The sequence below is a fragment of the Falco naumanni genome, chromosome 3 (genome assembly GCF_017639655.2).
Source record: "Falco naumanni isolate bFalNau1 chromosome 3, bFalNau1.pat, whole genome shotgun sequence".
Taxonomy (NCBI): Eukaryota; Metazoa; Chordata; class Aves; order Falconiformes; family Falconidae; genus Falco; species Falco naumanni.
The window spans coordinates 92,534,087-92,555,448 of record NC_054056.1 but is presented as its reverse complement, the minus strand read 5'-3'; the positions used below and the strand labels follow the sequence as shown (position 1 = coordinate 92,555,448).

General features: G+C 41.2%; 1 protein-coding gene and 1 long non-coding RNA gene across 3 annotated transcripts; one reads left to right on the top strand and one right to left on the bottom strand.

The window, feature by feature from the left end:
- The first annotated feature begins 43 nt into the window (after positions 1-43).
- RIDA (reactive intermediate imine deaminase A homolog) lies at positions 44-8,784 on the top strand. 2 transcript variants are annotated; one of them, XM_040586936.1, is made up of 6 exons: positions 44-178; positions 4,249-4,354; positions 4,909-4,963; positions 5,819-5,887; positions 7,505-7,560; positions 7,980-8,784. In XM_040586936.1, exons 1-6 carry the CDS (start codon positions 114-116, stop codon positions 8,040-8,042), a joined length of 414 nt encoding a protein of 137 aa, XP_040442870.1. In that variant the 5' UTR covers positions 44-113; the 3' UTR covers positions 8,043-8,784. The 2 variants fall into 2 exon arrangements, with proteins under 2 accessions (XP_040442870.1, XP_040442871.1); XM_040586937.1 differs by lacking the exon at positions 5,819-5,887.
- On the bottom strand, positions 8,639-20,837 carry LOC121084895. Its single transcript, XR_005826891.1, has 2 exons — positions 17,748-20,837; positions 8,639-15,028 (listed from the first exon to the last, which is right to left on the bottom strand). It is a non-coding gene; the product is annotated as an uncharacterized LOC121084895 (long non-coding RNA).
- Between the last annotated feature and the right edge of the window lie 525 nt (positions 20,838-21,362).

Sequence of the window (21,362 nt, the reverse complement as noted above, 5' to 3'; positions counted from 1 at the left end):
TTTCCCAGAACCCCCTGCGGGGCGCTGCGGCACCAGTGGGCGGGGCGGAGCAGGCGGGCAGGGGCAGGCGGGCGGCTCGCTGAGGAGAGGGCAGGAGGGGGCTGTCGGCAGTTATGGCCTCGCTCGTGAAGAAAATAATCAGCACTGCTAAGGCTCCCCCTGCGTTGGGTCCCTACAGGTATGCCTTAGCGAGACGGAGGTCTCTGGGAAGGAGCAGGAGCTAGCGGGAGCAGGTTTTGCCCGTCGGCAGGGGCCTGGGGCGGGGGTCTGCCAGGCAGCCCTGAGGGCTGTGGTGGGGGTGGGCTCCTCCATCAGGCACCGGACTCTCCTCCGGTAACCCCCCAGGGACACCTGGGGTCCTACAGCACGGACGGGTCTGCAAGGCTGGCGGCGTTTTAGGCGCAGTTTTAAAATGTCTCTCAAAAAGCCAGTTTGGGAAAATAATTCTGAAATCAGTGGTAAGCAGGGGTTTAAAATGTGAATGTTGACTCTGGAGGTGATGGGAAGTGAAGGTGGAGCCCAAACCAGGATGCGCTTTGGCTGCTGGAGTATTCATTGCCCGGGAATTGCAAATCTCTTATTCTGAATGTGACTTCCAGCAGGTTATAGGTGCTTTTCAGTCTAAAAACGTAACTGCTGTAAAACATGTAATATGTTGCTCACTGTTTTCACAAGTAAGTTGTTGCAATGGCTCTGAATGTAATTTTAAAAAGAAGTGCTCCCATTTTTAATTGGAGAAAGGTTTCGCTTTGCTATTTGGGTGTGAAAAAATACTCAATAACTATAGTAGACCCTTATAGCTAAGGTACTGAGGGATTTTTACCAAGGCATTTTCTAAGAATTTTTAATTCTGCATTTGGGCTTTGTTTTCCCAATACAAGCACAGATTCCTTTGGTCTAAACTTTTTCCCCTGTAGCATCTTAGTGCCTTCCAGGTATGGGTTTGTCTCTGTTACTTTGTAACTGAGCTTTCTGCTCTTCAAACTGTGTGCCCTTTACGGGAATTACAAAGATGGAGAAATACAAAGTGTCGAAGCAGAGCCCTGACATGAAGGTTAACTTCTGTAAACAAAACTGCTGCTGGGGCCAGCCAGGGGCCTGGCGTGGCTTGTAGTGAGGAGAACATCTAGGATACGGGAAGGTGATGCTTTAGCTGTGCACACACAAACCACTGGCTTAGCCTTCAACATAGCTCTCTACTTCTGTTGGGGATTAACTGCACTCCAACATTTTGTGCTTAGTAGTTCTTAATGAAATACTGCTTGTTAAGCAGCCTTTTAATTGTATGATGGGTCTAACTTCAGTACGTTGATCAATAACTTAGTTTATTGGTTTCAGTAAACTTGTCAAAGTCCAGTGAGCAGAAGTTGCACAAGAACTGCTACATCTCTGCTGTGGAGTCTGAACATAGTAACAAAGGAATGTGGGCTTAATAGAGAATGAGGAATTGGGATGTATGGGCTGCCTTCCTGGTTCTGCTACAACCCTTCAGTATACTTTTTTGGTGACCTATTTTTACTGTATTTTTGTATTTCCTTTACTGCATCCAGTTTCCTATACCTTGAGATAGGTAGGTATATATAAAAAGATATGTGTGAGTGTGTATGTGTATATGTATATCTCATTAATGTTAATGGAGCCAAGATACTGTTGTGTCAACAATCATCTATGTAAAAAAGATCAGATTATCTTTGCAGTACATGTCTTTAAAGAGCATGCTTCTTAACACCATCTCTCTGATGGATAACATTCTTCTAATGTCGTAATGTCTGTCCAGTTATGCACTTGAGTATACTGAAACCTGAATGACTCTAGGCACACCAGATTTCTGCTGAATCAGAGATTAATGAGTAGCTACAATTGACTCTAGTTATAGGATACATTTGCAGTTGAAGTATGATTGGGTGTTGTGTAGTTGAAGTTTCTCTGAGCTTCGCTCATGCATTTGACTCCTGTAAAATTATACCCTTTAGTTGGTAAATTGTTAATAGTCTCAGTGAATGGAAGATTCCACCAGTAAGCTTGTCAAGAGAAGGAACTTGAGGGGCAAAGAAAGGGACCCAATAAGACTGCTACAGATGTTGATCTGGCATTGGTGCGAGAAGGCTTCAGCTTGTTGGTGTTTTTTCCTAATTATTGACTATTTAGGATGCTCCAAAGCCTTTGTTGGGATAAATGATTTGTTGTGTCATTTGCTTTATAATAAGCAATACGAGACTTTTTTAGAGAGCTCATGCCTTCTTGTTGCATGGTTTTCTGTGCTTCAAACAGAAACAGAAGTTTGTGGTCTGAGGGCCTGTGCCTCAAACAAAGCAAGACATGGTAGGAAAGAAAATAAAATGAGGGAAGCATATGTGTTTGGTTCATACATGTATTTTCTATCAACAAGACTGCATCAGCTAGAAAACTACTTCATTCATTCAAACATTTCCTGTGAGGACAGGCTGAGAGAGTTGGGGTTGTTCAGCCTGGAGAAGAGAAGGCTCTGGGGAGACCTTATAGTGGCCTTCCAGTACCTGAAGGGGCCTAAGGAAAGCTGGGGAGGGTTTTTTTACAGGGGCATGTAGTGACAGGAGAAGGGGTAATGGCTTTAAACTAAAAGAGGGTAGATTTAGATTAGATATTGGGAAGAAATCCTGTATGGTGAGGGTGGTGAGGCACTGGCACAGGTTGCCCAGAGCAGCTGTGGATGCCCCATCCCTGGCAGTGCTCCAGGCCAGGCTGGATGGGGCTTTGAGCAGCCTGGTCTGGTGGAAGGTGTCCCTGCCCATGGCGGGGTGTGTGTGGAACTAGGTGATCTTAAAGGACCCTTCCAACCCAAACCATTCTATGACTCACTAGTTTCTCTTCTTTAAATGGTGTAGTTTTGTGATGTACTCCGGTTTCATTAGTTGATAACAGAGAAAATAATCACCACAATATTTTACCATAGCAATTTAGTTACTGGCTATTTTTTCCCCTTGTGAAATTACAGGAGAATTTAGGACAGGGCTAAAAGAAAAGATGGGAGTGACGGCACTCTTCAGATTGCCTAACTGTAATCTTTTTACTGAGTCCCTAAATTAGGTTGGTCCAATGTGAAGTCAACAGATTGAGACAATCCAACTGAGTCAATCCAATTAAGAGAGAAGATATAATAAAAATATTCTCTGGAAGAGTCCCCTTTCTTTCCCCACTGGCATTAAAGGGAAGCTAACCTCTTAATTTAGATGCTTCAGGGAGGTGCCTAACCCTACTTTGTGTAACTTGAGACACTGCTGAATTGTCAAAACTATGTGTTTTCTTGTACAGTGGGAAGAGTTAAAAAAGCCAGTGTTGACACACCACTAACACTTTCAAAAGAGTCTTTTCCTAATTTCTCTGTGAAATATTTTTAATTACCAGCTGAAGAGAAGTAAACTATGTCCCTTGTGTAATGTTTGCTAGGTAGTTTAAATCTTTGTTTTAATCTTTTAATCTCTTCGTGGTAATTAAAGACATTAATAATTGCCAACTCTACTTCAGCAAAAACACACCTGACATTTATTTAAAAATGTTTTGCAAATAGCTTGAAATCTTCAATCTTCTGAATTAACCCACCCAACAGGTCACTCAGATTATTTGGTGAGAGGAAAGTGATTGTTCTGGGAATGGAGTGATCTAGAAGTTGTGCTGACTGGCCAAATTCATGACTCTGGAGGAATACTGCCAGAGAATTAGTGTGCAGGGCTTCACCTTACAGCTGTAACTCAGTATCATGGTGCTTGTTTGAGAAGAAAAATGTTAAATTTTCTAATCAGCATTCTTTTGATTTTTCTTTCTCCACTTCCCCCCGCCCCGTTCTGCAGCTGAGATGTAGGTGAAAGGTATTGTCTACCTGCCAAGCTAGGGTGGGATATATATCTGGGCAGGTCCAAAAATTGTGGAAAATTGTGTTTATTTACTCTGCCTCCCCTCTGCTATATGCAGTGTGGAAGCTGTGTAGCTCAGTTTAGTGTTGTGCTGCTGTGCTCATACCCTGTGCCTTTGCAAGAATCAGGGTTTATTTCCTCAAAACCAGAGCTATGCACTTCCATAGGTGGTCCCAGCTCTCCCAAAAGCATACACAGATTGAATGTGTGGTTGTGCGTACAGACTTGTGCATGGATAACCTCAGTCCTCTGTCTTTCTGAGATGTTATAAACTACTGAAGAATATGTGAAATGTGCCTTCAGATAGTTAAATGTTTTGATGGGGAAACATTAAACCTAAAATGTCACTTGTTTTCAGCCAAGCAGTCCTAGTAGACCGAACAATGTACATTGCAGGACAGATTGGTATAGAACCTTCCACTGGGCAGCTTGTCTCTGGAGGGGCAAAGGAAGAAGCTAAGCAGGTAAGAAGTCTTCTAGCAATAAACTTGTAAGGGAGTTAGCAGGTGTGTAGTTAAACACGGACTCATGAGAAACTGAAGACACCTAGAGATCACATTTCACACCCTCTAAAATAAGGGAAAAGCAGGAGGAAGTCCTTCCATTCTAACCCTGTAATTTTCCACCTAAAGAACTTGGAGGGCAGGGGAGGAATCTGTATTTCATGTATGAAAGAATCAATGTTTATAAGAAAAGTTAAGACCTCAGTAATAACCCTGGCTTGAGTCAGGGAAAGATTTTGTTCCCTTAGTAGCAAAGAGGTGGTGTGACATAATAGGGTGAGATGGAGCTGCATCATGCATTTACATCTAATGAATGGATGCTTTAATATTTGTGTTTATTAGAAGTTCCCTTTTATTAATTTCTGGTTTTTCTTACTCACTGAGGACTGTTGATGATTTGCTGGGTGAACTTACAGTATAACGTGGATGTAGCCAAATTAAAACTATATATTTACATACTTACCTAAATACAACCAAGCTGATAGTTAGAAGATTTTTGCCTTGTTTTTCATTAGGCTCTAAAAAACATGGGAGAAATCCTGAGAGCTGCAGGCTGTGATTATGGCAATGGTAAGTGCTGCTGTGATGGTGGCAAACAAATGGTTGGTTTTACCTGGATTAAAAAAAAAATGCAGTGGGCTTAAAAAACAAAAAGGCTGTTTGCTAAACATTCAGTTGTTATCAATAGCTGGAAGAAACAAAAGGAATCATGAGTCTGGGTTACAAAATACAAGAATAAGTCAGAATGCAAGTCTTTTTGGTGGGTATCAATGGAACACTGCTTTTCACCAGAAGTTTCTGCCCACAGTGCTAATATTTTAACTCTAACTGGGGAAGCTCAGATATAGACAGAGCTGCAACTGAGTGCAGGCATTTTAAGCATCCTAGGCTTTGCTCCAGGTACAAGCAGGTTTGTATCTATGGTGCTAATATTCTAGGAGCTTTCAATACTTTTTTTGGGGGAAGGACTCTTAACAGTGGAGCCAAATCAGGAATAATGCTGGCTTGGGCTGTCATGGGTAAAAAATTTAGTATAGACTGTATTTTCAGACCTGTTATGGACTCTTCTGGCAGCAGATATTATATAATATAGTTTATTGCCAACAGTTGGCTTACAACAGCTTTTTTAATTGACCTGCTTATCAGTTCTATGCCTCTTGGAAGAACTGGGCTTAGAATGAAATTTAAAATGGGTATTTTCAGAGCTGGTTAGGAATGTCTAATTCCTTAAAGTTTTATTAAATAGTAGCTGTTCGGATTTTTTTAGGTGGTAACTCTAATAGTCAACATCTGTTTGCAAAACTTTTCAAAATATTTAGAATACTTGAGAGAAATTTATGAAATAAAAGCAAGAAATGCACTGAAGATTTCAATTTCTGTATACAAGTCAGAGGTCTAAAATAACTGCAGTTGTGTAATTTCTAGTTGTGAAGACTACGGTTTTGATGGCAGACATGAAGGATTTCAATGATATTAATGATATTTACAGACAATGTAAGTAGGTCTTTTTTGTTTCTGTTTTACTAGTATGGCTTGTGGAACAAATTATATTCATATTAGGCAAAGTGTTTTAATGACTCAGATTGTGTAGTTCCAGAATCTTCGAGATTCCAGTTGAAATTTAATAGTAAAAAAACCCCAAACACCCTAATTTGCAAGCATCAGATCAAGCACAGCCTACTTTCCAGTGGATTTGTGTCCTACCATTCCACTAACTCACTGTCATGTGAAGATCACCTCCTGCCATCCCTGCAGGTTGATCTTCCATGCCTCTTTACCTTGACAGATGCTATTATCCCTATGTAGTTCCACTGTAGGCAGCCTTCAAATGCTTATTTTCAGATTTTGTATCTCCATTTCTTTAAAGTCTTTTTGGATCTTTTTATACAATATCATACACTTTTTATATAAAGATGAGCCACACTGCTCCACTTAAGGAAAAAACAAACAAAAAAATGCTTGGTCAGCAAAACTGGATGTAGACTGAAATAGGTCATTCCAGTAAGCCATATTCTGCAGAAGCATTTGGGAGAGTATGCACATAAGTTCCTTATTTACATGGCTTTGGTTTTTAATTAGATAGCAACATCTGGTTTTGAATGAAGTGTTATTGATGAGCTATCAACACACTTTTGTGCATGTCAAAGTGTGTGTTTAAGCAGGGTAAAAACAGACCAGCTGGATACTTAAGTTACTTGTTGCCTCCTGCTTGTAGTTCAAGACAGCAGTTGCTGTTCTTTGTGAACTATTATCCTGCCTTGTCAGTGCAGGACACTGAAAGTTACCATTTCTGAGCTTAGTGTTAACTCTCACTGGTAAAACTTCAATTTAATTACACAAATTCCTTGGAAGTGTTCAAAGTCAGGTTGGATGGGGCTCTAAGCAGCCTGATCTAGTGAAAGATGTTCTTGCCCATGGCAGGGGGCTGGGTTGGACTAGATAATCTTTAAAGGTCCCTTCCAACTTGAACTATTCTACGAGTCTATGAATTCAGCTCTTACACCTTTACCCTTCTCCCCCCCGCCTTTATTTTGCTGTCCTGGCCCATGTCCCCTGACCCATTGTTTTAATATCCTTGAGCACCAGGCCTAACTGGGAATGGAGGAATAGGTCAAGGGACTATTTTTCCTATGCCTGCCTTTGATACAAGTAGTGTTGGCCCCCTGTTGACTTTAAGCAGATCTGGCATCTTTTCTCATGACTTGGCAGGGGCCTGTTTCTCCCTCTTGCTCTTTGTGTGAAAGAGCACTCTCCCATTCCCTGGTGTTTGCAACTGGATGATTACCATTCTGATTTAATCTTTCTTTTTCGGCCAAGTTGGTGTTGAGGCCATGCGGTGTCAGCAGACTGCAGGTTATCACTGGCCATTAGAACCACGGCTGTAGCTGGCTTCTTGATGATGAATGGTAGCTTGCTGAGATGTTGGAGCAGTCAGTGACAAAAAAAACCCTAAACCAGCAATGGGGAAATGATAGCTGGCACCGAAGACTATTTGTCCTGTAGCCTTGAACCTGAAACTGTTCCAATGACTACATTTTATACAGATTACTTTGAACTGTGTTTTATCAAGCAAAGTTAAGTGATTGGTGGATGTTTCTGCTTAAATTACAGTTTTCAAGACAAACTTCCCAGCCAGAGCAGCCTATCAGGTTGCTGCTTTGCCGAAAGTAAGTGTCACTTTTCTGCCTACAAAAAGTTTTCTGAAATTCCTTACTTCTGAAGCATTCTGACAGCTTTTCTTATTATGAAATAGTTTCAATTGCAACTATTTGAAAGAAGACTCTGAAGTATTTAGTTTTTTCTAAGTATACAAGTCTTATTCCCACACATTATAAGATATCTCAATATGAGAGAGAGATTTCTTGATGGTGAAAGATGGCTACAACGCTAGAAATCAGGGGCTATGATACTTCAGTAAAATTAATTTTCACTATTACTTAGTTGTAGCACTAATTTAGCAATGTTATCAGAAGTATAATCTCCCTCAAATGTCACTCTGTTCATACAAGATTGTATTATACATTCAGTTGCTTTGTGAAAAAGAGATATTAAACTCCTAATATGTTTCCTCATTGTTTTCTCACAGGGTGCCCGAGTTGAGATTGAAGCTATTGCCATTCAGGGACCCCTCCAAGATGCTTCAGCCTGACTATAAATAGAGACTGACTATCCTATGACAGCCATTTTAGATGTAATACTTCTCCCTGACATCTGTTTGTTCCTACAATTGACTATCAGCAGTTAGGTACAGTTGCAATCAGTAAATTTACTGAGGAAAGGTGCTTGCTTCTGGATTGTGGCCTTGGATTCTCTAAAATATGAGCTTACAGTGAATTCTCTGCTGGAAGACCCTGAAACCTCCTGCTAAAATCAGCTGAGCCCGATTACAGGACAGGGCCCTTAGTTTGCGCTGGTGACTGGATATTCAGGTATTAAAGTACACACTTGGGTGAATGTATGACAGCTATACTGTGGGTGATCTGGACATGGAAAACTAATGATTTGTAATAGTAAGCTTTTCATAAAAATTTTATATGAGAAAAAATGAAAGAAATGGGAAGACAGAACACTTGAATTGCATAGTGTGCATCTTCGCTTTGGTGTTTTGGGGAATTTTGTTGTATTTGTTTCTGAACTATGTTAAACTTTACAGAATAGATTCCTGTTGGGACTCACATTTTTTTCATATGGAAGCAATTGCTTAAGAAAGTTAATACTAATTTCAGAAAGAAGAAAATTATGCTGTTCTGAAGTAAAGTGCTAACTTTATTAATCAGCTGTAAATGAGTAACCTGTAACCTTTTTCATAGCAATTCAACTTTGACTTTTTTGATTTTAAAAAATATATATATCCCATTTAATAAGAATAAATTATGATTGCATCTCTAAAACTGTGCTTGTCTGTTCTGGGAACAAACTTTTCCTGATTATGCTTCTATACTCCATTACAAAAAAGTCCGCATCTTGTTTATTCAATAGAAATAATTCAAACCGTAAGAATAGGTTTGTTATCTATCTCCTAATAGCTAAGGATAAAAATAATCTTCCAAGATAGGAAGCTTTCAGCTACCATGACATTATAGTTCTTGACATTTTTCTCTCTACTATTAAGGACAGAAGCATCCACTTGATGGGGTGATTAAGCAATATTGAGAAGTCAGACAGACTGGTGATGCTAGTAAATTATTCCATCCCTCTGCATTTGTCTTCTAACCAAGTTGAAATGGATATTGTGGTTTTAAGGATCTGGTTTGAAAGTCTGCTATCTCATGTTGGAGTTGATTCCCTGTCTTCTCCACAGCCATATGATTAAGCACACTATTAGTTTATTCGGGGGAAAGGAGCAGAAATTCTTCTCTGTTGTAGTCTGTTCACCTCAGCGTCTTGCTCTGTTCTGTGAAGATGGCCATCCAGTTAAATATGGGATGCTATTGTCACTGTATCTTCACTTTCTTTGTGTAGGGAGTAAAAACAGCTAAATGCAGCAGCTTGAAGAATGTACTGTTTCAGTGGCAGAAACGTGTACTTTGTTTATCAAAGGTACCGTGAGACGGAATCCTGTAGGCTGCTCATCCAGAGGCTGGCTGCTGCTGTTTGTATGCCAGGGTGCCATGACTGAGGTGCTTCAGCAGCTATTTCTAATCCCATCCTGTGTGACTAAACTCACTCAATTTTGGTAAGCCACAAAAGCAGCAGTATAGCAAGAAGAGGGTATAGCGCTGGTTTGCCGCAGGTCAAGTCGCAGTACTGTGGGTTCAGCTGTCCAACAACTGAAATCCAAACTGAAGTTCTCCTGTGGGTATCATTTGTCTTCTGTGTATAATGCCTACTGATGCTCATGTCTCATACTTCTAATCAGTTAATGATTTTCATATGGTAAGCATGCAAGACAAACCCAATCTGGCAACACTGTTGCTGTCCACCTTTGCATGGCATGTGCAGATACTGCCTTGTCTGAAAATCCCCCTGCATTCAATACCGCAGCCACGTGGTATGAATCATCTCCATCCTTAGATAAACTCTAAGTGTCCCGCTTGTGGTTTCTTACCTTCCTGCTTGTCAGCTATGCTTTCCAGCTCTCATTACTTTTCAGTTGCACTATTACAGTAACTATATTTTGTATTTTTCATGCATTCCTGGTATCACTTCAGCATACGCCAGAAGGGCAGTTGGAAAGCTGTGAGAACAGTCAGCCCGATTTTACCCTTCTAGATGTGATGTGAAGTGGCCATTTCTCCTGCTTTTTATTAAGCTTGTAAATTATATCTTTACAGAAAGGAAGATTCATAATGAAGTTGTCACAGCAAGTATGTAGAGATGTATGGATTTTTTTACAGCATTATCTTGCTTTCTGTTGACAAAATGGAGATGATATTTTTATTAGAAGCAAGATAATTATTTTGGTATTTCAGACTGAACTTCCAAGCAACAGCCTTTGAAAAGCACCTGACTTTCCTGCATATAAACTTCTTATACATAAGCTTTGTTAGTTTTGGGTTCTGCTTTTGTTCTCTCTCCTTGGCTATAATATTAATGTCTTTTATTCTCTACAGCTCTGACTCAAGAAGCAATCCCACTGAAGAAAAAGCATAATCAGACTTCTTAGGAAGGAGCTAGTACTAACATGAATATAACTTTCTAGGAAACACAGATCAAATGTTGCTTCACTTTGTCAGTTACAACTAATTAAGAATAATGTAATTAAATGGAGTTACATTTGAAGGTTCCTAGTTTCTTCGTGTTTCTCAGTTACAGCTTTGTTCACGTATAATTACTTTGTTGGAATATATTTCACTTATTTGTAGCAGACTTAGTTAAAGTTCACCCTCAGCAGATGTCAATAGGGTTGAGCATGAGCTAAGCTCAGCCTTGTATATTCGCTGTGACTATACCCCTTCCTACCGCCGCATTATTTCCCCCTGCCTTACTTGTGCTGTGCGGCCTCTTTGCCAGCTTTGCGCCTAACACTAGATGGCGGTTTGGTATTTTTTTTCTGTGTGCGCTAACTTGTCCGTTTGCTGTTAACTTCTTTATAGAGCTCCCTCGGGTGACTTCACTGCTACAAAGGGGTGTGAATACACCGTTGCCATCCACAGTAAGGTACAGTCTGAGACTGAAAGATAAGTGAAACACCTGGGGGGAAAAAAAAAGCATGCTGGATGCAGCTAACAAGATGACATACATTACTACCATTTAAACTGTTTCTATCAGTAAGTAGGTGCCATTCTGCAAAAAGTCAGGAATTAAAATCCACTTTTAGCTCTATGATTCTTTAGCTCTTAGCTGGAGACCAGCTTCACAGTTTCTTGAATGGCTCAGATCTAAATATGTATTGTCCAGATACAGTCTCAAAATTGTATTGTCCAGATACAAGCGTCAAAAATACTAGAATAACTGAAACAAACTCTCTTGTTTACAGCTATAACACACCAGTTCTCAATGTAAACAATCAGTCTTCCATAAAGATGTTTAAAACTTTTATTTTTTTAAGCAGAGTTATATTACTTGATTCTGTTCTTTAAAGCAATAAGGCTAAGCCCTGTAATTTTCCAATATAAAAAGCAAGTCTCATGGCTATCTCTTAGGTTTTAGTTCAGCAAGTATACAAACAGTAAGTCCTGGTTTAACTAGAGGTAAGTTAAACTTCACTTTTTTTCGTCTGCTAGACTGAGCTTCTAGCATGCAAAATATGAAGTTGTAATTCAGCTTGTGGCATCCCATTCGCACCATTTAAAATTTGTTTCAATCACATGTAATATATATAAAAAAAAAAAACCAAACCAACCAAAACACAACAACAAAACAGGCCCTCTATTTCTACGAAAGTCAAGCAATACTTAAATTTGCATGTTCTACCAGGTGTTTCTTTTAGTAGTTTTCTTTCTTCTTCAAATGATTACATTATCTACACATTAAGCAGTGCAAAAACAAAGTTCAGTACCTAGTTTTAATGAAACTTTGTCCTCTGTTAAAGCACATAACCAAACTTAAACTGTCCTAATCTTCTGCTACAAGCACCTTGCTCCTGCTGCAGCTTTTACCTGAAAGCAGTTTCTTATCGAGTGAAAGAGCCAACACTAGCCAGCTGGATTGCTGATTATCTTCTGGGATCCTAGCACAGTGTGCATGTGTGTCTGCACAGAGCTGACAGGGTGCAAATTTAGCCTTTTCTAGGGCTGTTTCTTGGTAATTGAAGCAAAATTCCAACCAGAACTTTCTTGTTGGCTTGGAAATTAAGTTTGTTCCTTCAAGTGGCCTGCCCAGCGCTCCCTGCGGCATGAAATGATTACTTCTACCTTGGATGAAGTTAAGGGCTGAAGATTGTCTAGCTTTTGATAAATATTTTTGGAGATTGTTTTGTATTTTGATTATGGGTTGAAAAAAAAAAAAAAGCTAAGGTATATTGCCATATCTCTGGAGGCATATCTTGTAAACACAGACATTGGAGCATATCCTCCTCTCAGCTTCTATTATGAGAAACATTTTTGATCCACAGACCAATTTCTGCCTTTGGCAACCTCTGTGATGTCTCGGGTTTGCAGAGGCAAATAACTGCATGTATTTTGGCTCTTTATCCATAGTGCATGCTTTGGTAGCTTACAGACCATACACACTAGACCCCAGTGCGCTCCTGAAGGTAAGGAAGTTCAGTGTACATCTAGCAGCCATGTTTTGATCTTAGGTTTTAACATTCCATGTTTAACTCATCGTCAAGCATATTTCATCTTTTAGAAAGAAAAGGAAAAATACCTTTCATCTGTTGTTGTAATTACAGAATATGTAAGGACTGATGGTAACTGAGAAGAGCTGATACTGTTGAGTCGTTGACTAGCTGAAATTGCTCTTGTTACCATTAGCATTGCTTAATGACCTGAAAAAGTTGAATGGTGAGGTAAGAACGTATATTGTCATCTGTCTTGTAAAAACAGCGGTAAAAAGAGTGACTGAGGTGAGCAGGTTATCTTGATTCCCTTGTATCTTCATATTTTATTTCCAAGTGCAGCCTCCTCTGTTGCTGCTAATGCTACTGACCTCTGTCACAAAACTCCTCTTGGTTTATTTATGCTTTTAAAACATTTAATATAACTAGTCAAACTTCAACTCATGATCTAACACACAACTTGCAAGTACTCAGCATGGCTCTCCCGCTGATTTAATCTCCTGTGTTTGGGAGCAGGGCTGTGCTGGCACAGGTGCTGGTGACAGAACCAAATTCCCAGCTCGCAGGAGGAAACCAGCCATGACATGCAGCTGAAGGTGGAAGTTCTTGGTGTGTCCTGGGCCATGGATGTAAGCCCAGCCCAGTCCTGTATCGCCCCAGGGAGTCCTCATCCTGCTCAGTAACCGTTCCCCCACTCCTCAGCTCTCCAAAGTGCATGGTATGTCTCTCATGGCTTTTTGTCATGCAACAATTTGGGTAGGTGGACAAAAAGTTTGACTACTTCTGTTTGAATTTTTAATTCCCACTTTCATGTCAATAGCTTTTTCATAGAACCAGCTGCTTGTTTTTACTAGCCTTCTACAACAGAGAAGTTAAAATAAATAAAAAACTCTGCAACATCCAAACTCTGCAATATCCACCTAGCTAAAAATCCCTAAAAAAAAAAAAAAAAAGTAAGTATGCATTTTGGTTCTAAAAGTTTATGGTGTTGTCTAAAAAAAATTGACGTGAAATGAAGCTGACAAGTTTGTAAAAGCAGAAAACCTTCAGTTTAGCAATACAGCCAAGGAATATCAGCTTATACAAAAGGCTGATAGGCCAAGGATATCAACTAGATTATTTAATACAAACAAAATTCAGCTGGAGTCAGATGTGCACATGCGGCACAAAATCTAGCTCTTAGAGGGGATTTGTATGATTTGCTAATGACAGTAAAAATTGAGTCCTTTTGTACAATAAAGCTAATAAAACAGCAACACATGCTTGCCCTTTTTAGATAACTGACCTTTTCTCCATGTTCTGCTTATGCCAGAGAATCCTGTAAACACGGTCCCCAGTAATATATAATATACAGTCCCTTTGCAACATTTACCATCAGAACAAATTTCTACTCTCTGTCTGATCATCACACCAATTATATTCAGGGCCCGTTCTCACACGAAATGTTGGAAAGCTTTCCTATTCTGCTTCACCTCCAAAATGATTATTCAGCATTTTGGAAAATAACCCAGACAGTCCCTGACGGCATACTTCTCCTGGAGGACAGCACTCCAGGGAAATATAATAGATGACCTCTCCTTTGGGAACAGGCTTATATGTGTCTCTGGTTAGAGATCTAGTTTAGAAGACACAAATGCGTATGAGAAGCTGCACAGCTAAAGACAGGTTATTAATCACTGTCGTTGTTAACAGCTGTGAAGTTCTCTTTATATTTTGTGTGCTAGAATTTATAAGACTAAAACATCCTACTTACATTTTAAAATGCCCTCTTCTCCCTGTTTTTGCAGAAGTCATCATATATATTGAACTCCTAGCCTTTAAATACACTTATGTTTAAAAATGGAGAGTGAGCAGCAGACACCCACTTGGGTCCTGGACACTGCACCCTGTATATCTTACATTTTCTGGAAAACTAACCTCTGCAGTTAGTTACAGCTCGGTAAACGGGCACTTCCATCTTCCAGTCCTCTACGTGCTATACACTTCAATAGGTCCATACACTGGTGGTCCAGGCACTCAGAGAAATTACCTGCATACTACCATTAAAAAAAAGAAAAAGAAAGAAAAAAAACCAGCTACACTGTATTTTTATCCTGTGTAATGCTGGTTGGAGATTTCAAAGGTTTGAGTTAGTTATCTGAACCTGGGAAAAGTCCTAATTGAAAACTGAATGGTTATACAGCCGCTGGAAAGCTATCCCACTGTGCTAGCCGTGTACAGAAGGCACTCTGGCAGGGAGGTGAAAGTTCATGTATTTCAAACACTTGAAGCCTTGGCAGCTTGACTTCAAAAAATATGTATAAAACTTTTCCTGGTGCCTCCCATTCATGTCTGTAGCTTGTGGCTCAATCCATAAAAGCATTTCTATTTTCCCAGTCCAATAAAATTTAAAAATATTCATGTGGACAGAAGAGAAGGCCGGCGAAGAGGGTGTTCGTAGAGATATAACTTCTATTCCTTGTTATTAGCTGTCTCTGAAACACATGGAAAAAAAATAATGTAACAATTAATTGAGGGTACAACTTGATAGTCACCACACCTTACAGGAATTCTAAGTGAAAGTTCCCTGGAAGCATCACAGGATGAAGGGGGTATCTGCTTTTCTCCCGATCTTTAAGAATGTTCTGTGTGGACCTGGAACAACCACAAGCAGCCACTGGCTCTGCTTCCTCTTTCCCTATCCCGTTCATATGCAGCCCCCGAAACTACATGTGCTGGCCATCAGCAGCTGAGAAGGTATGTGTCTTGCTGGCTTCCTTGGTAGGTAGAAGATGGTGCCCAAGGGGATGACTGGCAGAAACCATAGTGTCAGAGCATCCCACCCCAAAGTACTTCTCTCTTAGGCAGAAGACCCTGCAAAGATAGGTTGGGAACACGAGAATGTGGGACTTCCTTGTAGCGAAGTCCCATGTGGTGGTATTTCACAAGGCTGGGTAGGGAACACAGGCAAGGAGGGAATTTTGCATGGGAATGCAGGTGACAGGTGAGAGACATCCAACTGTAGTGACTCTGTGATGTGTCTGACAGTTAACGTGCATGAACATTGGTAATATAGTGTGAAAAAAAATTCCCTTTGCTAGCTTTGAATTCAACACACCCAGTATGTCACTGCAGCACTCCCTGTTCAGAGCCGACCTTGGCTACCTTTAAAGCGGTATTTATCTTGCACTAGCATCAGCTCATATCTTCTTAGTCGTACCCTCTCGGAGGTGAGGCTCTGAATGTTTTTGATGTCTCAAAGTAAGAATTTTTCCATTCCCTTTAGCGATCTTGCTTCCCTGCCCAGAATCTTGTTTTGGTTCTTCAATATCCTTTCAAGATGGAAGAATTGCTGCCTTACACAACAACATCCCTGATTTAAACGGTCACTGCTCCATTCTTAACATTGTTTGCTCTTCTTGCCCACAGCTGTTCTCTGAGCCGTCTACATCGGTACACTCCTATCATCTGAAACGCATTACAGACATAGAAGCAGGGCTGCTCTTTCTGCTTCCTTACAAAACTGTTGGGGAGGATATTGTCAAGGCAGGTAAATGCAGAAAGTAAGTATTTCAATAAAGCTGTCATCATCACATGATGAAACCTCTTACTCTTCAGAACAGGATGCTCTTCTTTGAGGTTTCCCAGAAACAAGTTAAGTGCTTTGCTGAACTCACAGCAGCTAATTCTTTGCAAAAGCAAAGGGGCAACACATTAAAAACAAGTTGAGTGAATAAACTTTCTCAGACTTCATAGGCAAAGCTATATGCATAAATTTACAGATCTTGCAGGAGAAGAGTTGCCAACAGCCAACAATACCTTGGCTTCACAGGCTAGCTTAAAAAGTAACAATATAAAGGTGATCATTGTTAAATGAATGAATTAAAGGGAGGTGAGTGCTTTTTTTTTTTGCTTTTTTTTTTTTTTTTTGGATCACTACTTCTCTCATTCTGCCTGAGTAATCACAAGGTCATGAAGGTACATATGCCTTGATCAAACTGTTTGACCCGCACCCTACTGCTCTTCCAGGCTGCACTGTTCATGCTGCAAACCATTTTCCTTAATCCTGTAGCACAGGTGAAACATGCTGGCTCGCTGCTGTCAGCTCAAAGACCAGAGCATACAATAGCACTGGGAAGGAACCAAAAGGCCTCTCATCCCAGGTGCAAGAGGTTCATCTGGAAGTCATGACAAGTGCTTGTGTAAGCTACCTCCCACCCTTCCTGATGTAGCTCTCCTCTTCTGAATTACAGAAATACCAGCCCAGAGAGATTTTGAGCACGGTTATCTAGGCCAGTGGTTAGGAGGGAGGGGAGCGGGGAAAAGCAGTTTCAGTCATTGCAGTAACTTCACTGGGGGAAGGGAGGAGGTGTCAGCATCGCCTGCTCATCCATACTTTTCCACATTCCAGCAATACCACAGGGTAACCCCTATCTTCTGTGGCAAACCCCTATCTCCTGCAGCATACAAATACTTCATGTGATGGACTCAAAATAAATGATGTAGGATTCTCAGTGAATGTGGAGGAAGAAGAAATAACTTTTGCAGAAAGACTGTGATGACAGAATTGTGAGCATAATTTCCAAGTCTGCTAGAGGGACAATCCTATCCCCTTGAATTCTCTTCACTGGTGTGATGATTTTGCAAAAGCACTTTATTTGGCCAGTGATTTTTCCTTCCTACCATGTGACAGCATTTGCTGCGCAATGTGCTTTCAACCCAGCACTATACTGCTGATTTCAGCTGATAAGGAAAATGATCTAAAATGTGTGTGTGTGTGTGTGTCTACAGGGATCTAAGATGACTGACTGGCATGGAATGGAAATCACAAAGCAGTATTAAGGCATTAGCTCATAACAACAAGCCCCTGCAAATAATAACCAGCAGAGTCATGTTTTTAACATAGGTTTTTTATTTTCCAAGACTGCGTGTTACAGTCTAGCATCTCCCCCAAACAGGGATAATTTATCACCAGTAAGACTCATGTATTATATAAAGACAAACCATGTAAAAAGCATGACTTTCAACAGATTGCTTCCAAAAATATCTCTTAATGTAAACAAAAATATTTATGACTCTCTTTCTCATGTTAAAATGCAGAAAGCAGCTGTACACCAGCAGGAGGTTGACAAGATGTGCTCATTAAGGACAGCACAGTCTTTTCTGTCTCCTAAACAATAACCCATGCAGTTCTTCCCTCCTCTGTCAACGTACCTATCTCTGTCGATGCTGCGCTATCCACAGCTGCTCCTATTTCTTCTTTTGTTTCAGGCCCTCCACTTACTATCTCAGTGAGCAGCTCAGTTTCCACCTGTTCTCCCGTCTCACCTGGGAACAGTAACCACGGAGATCAAATTAGGATCCACTGAGAAAAGCACCAAGTGCCCCAGCTCCTTTCTGTAAACCTGATTTTGCATTGTCAGCCCTCCAATGCCCCCTACCAAGGTACCCCCAAATGAATCCATAGGGAACAAACAGGATGATCCCAATCGCTTCCCATCGTCCAGCTACATGTATTCCTCGTGCCCATAAAGTTCTCCTGATGCTTTCACAAAATCTCCTTGACGCTCTATTCAATACACAACATGAATACTATTTCTGTTCAAATTATTTTTCCTGGATCTTATTTTATATATACACAGTTTTATTTGCAATTGAAACAAAACAGAAATAGAAAACATGGTAATGTGCCAGTCTGGCTAAAACTGTGCTTTTCCTGGGAAGCTGCTGCCTAATAAATTTACTCATACAGCTACTGAAGAATAAAGGAAAGCAAAACAAATGCTAAGAATCATATGCACCACAGCACAAAAATGGAAGGTCCCCTCCACCATTTGCCTCATGGAAATGAAACAGGAACAAAACTCTTTTTTTCCCAAAGTCTTGTTCACTTGCCCTGCAAGCAGCATGAACCCTTTGGTGGTCAAAGCCCCATAACTGATCTTCAGGCAAATGGTCAGCGTGTTTCCATGGATGTGCGGTTGTACCACAGCATTCAGGGCACACTGTTCTGCCTCCAGCACTATGCCTCAAAGCTTAGAAATTGTGATTATTGAAACTGGAGTTTCCAGCTGAGCAGAACTACGTGTTTTACAGGCGAGCACCCCAGTCATTTACTGCTTACATAAAACAGATGCTCATTTTATGTAGAGAAAACCTTGAAACTCTTTTGTGAAGAGACATGGGAGAGGCTAAGCCAACCACCACACTCAGCTACTGGGATGCAGAGTCAGATTTATACAGCCAGTTCAGAGGCACACAGTGAAGCCACAGGGTTAGTGGCAGTGCACGTAACTGGCTCTGGGCTTCACACAGATCAGTCCTTCTGCATCTTACACCTCTTCAGGGCAAGCGTGGAGTGAGGAGGCTGCCGATACCACGTTTCCTTGTGGAGAAATACTTCTCGTGTGCTTCACCTGCTTATTCCCTGAAGAAATGCTCCCCCAGGAAGTATCTGATTCCACACCAAGCTGCTTTGTACCATTTAGGAGAAACCTGATTCCTCCTGTTAAGTGTTCACCTGCACATGTAGCCCATGAGAGACACATCCTCTGGGCACTAACCCAAAGATAAGCACAGCCTGCAATCTCTGGGAACGAGCACACATCCTGCTAAAGGTCCCTCTCACAGCACGTGGAAATACCTGCCGTCCCAGACACCACTGCTTCCTCATGTAGCCTTCCTCCTCAGCCAGTCATCTTCAAAATTTTGGAAAGCCCAGCCCCATGTCCCTCCAGCACTGCTTCTATTCTGCTTGTGTAGTAGCCAAGCTTCTAGGACAGACTGGATATGCAAGGGCGCATCAAAGAGAGGCTTTCTCTTCTACGTTCAGGCATGCACCTTCCAAGTTCATATGCATAGGGACAGTTGCTTTACAATTAATTCACGTAACTAAGTAATAGAGCCTTTGGTCTTCGCAAATACTAAGGAATGTGTCTGAGCTACACAGAAAAACATTTTAAATGAGGGGTATAGTGAGGCATTTTACCTACTAGAGAACTAAAAGGACATGAAATAGCGAAGATAATGACTGGAAATGCTGATTATTACAGCTTGGAATGTTGAGCCTGAGGCTTCCCCAGCCATGTGCTTCTATGCCCCACATTGTACAGACTCCCTGGACCAAATTCTGACTCCAGAAGCTCATACGAGGCTCTCAGTGAAGTCAAAAGGATCCACGCACAACTCCCTGGAGGCAGAATTTGGTCTTCTGCATTTATGAAAGCACAAATATTACCCTCAGCGAGGTGGTCCTCTTCAGTAATATGTACTTTCTCGACGATTTCCCCTACGGAGCTGTCACTGCCCTCTGCCAGCCCACTGTCCTCTGCCGGTGCTGGTGCCCCAGTGTCTTCTCCTGGTGCTAGAGGTGAAGAACCATCGCTCTCCTCTTGCCACGCAGATGGCAGCTCAGAGCTCTCCTCCGCTTCTGCAGGCAGGGGCTCAGTGCCCTCCGGCTCCTCCCTTTTACTGACTGAATCAATCTTCCCCTCTACGGCCAGAATCACAGATCCAGCCTCCTCTCCTGGCAGATGCTCGCCTGGGTTTGTCTCCTCAGAGGCAAGACTCACATGCTCCACTGGGTCCAACTGTGTTTGGTCAGCTATGGTTTCATGATCGTCTGCAGTCGGGGTGTTTTCACCTGATGATCCTTTCAGTTATGATAGGGCAAGGAAAGAAAAAAAAGAGAATTACAGGTAATTGGTGAGGGGGCATGTAAGCTAGATGAGAACTAGACCCACAGGGGGGCTGCACAAGCACTGTCAGTCAAAGAGCTCCCACCTGGCTATGGACAACACTTCTTCACAGGTCTGTAGAGGATGGTGCTGCTCTTACACAAAAAGAAAAGTTTTGGCTTGATGCACATCATGTATTTTTATATGAAGAAAGCTGACCTGTTTACAAGTCAATGTCCTATTACATTTTGCCTTACAGGCCTGAAGTGTGCAGGAGGTTTGCTGGTGACAGGACACTGTGCAAGAAAGCACCTTTTCCTGCCCCAAACCAAGCACAGGATCAATGTGCCCAAGGGAGCTGCTACTCTGGGCTGCACGTGGGAGACTTCTGGTGGTGCTGCCAGGTGGGCTGAATGAAAAACACTGAGAAGAACTTCCTCATCCCAGAGAGTGAGCAGTGCTCATTTCTTAAAACAAACCCCGGTTTGTCTGTCTTTTTAAATACTAAACAACCATTCATATTACACGTTGTCTAATAAAATATTCGACAACAGGAAGCCTAAACAAATTAAAACTTCCACTTCTTTCATCCTTCACCAACTTACTGGTTAAATAAAGCGATGGGCCATTTTGGCAGATAAGGTTTATGAATAAAGAAGTGGCAAAATTACTCTGACAGGTATTTAAGGATAACAGTTGAAGAGTCAAAATGAGCTATATCTACCTATCAGACTAACCTAATCACTTTCTGATTAAATTCAGTTTGACAAGAGCTTGTACTTAACCTACTCCAAAGGAATGTCAGCATGAAAACCCTGGGAATTCATGTACAAAATCTGTTTATATAATAATTACAAACCTGGAAAAATTGTGTTTTTGAAGAAAATGATGATTGCAGTGTCAAAGCCAGTGAGCAGAACTATATGATACTTCATACACACATAGCTGAACAGCAAAAAATCCCACAAAACCAACCATCCTGTCCTTAAAACAGCCCCTTGAATACTGCTGCTCTCAAGATAACTTCACAGTTCTTTTGAGGCATTCAAGCAAAGCACCTCCAGCAAGCATCACCCGGTCAGCGTGTGCCCACAGACCTGGGGAAGGACAGTTAAGCCAGAAGAAAAGCAAGAGCAGGGAATCTGGAATGTCA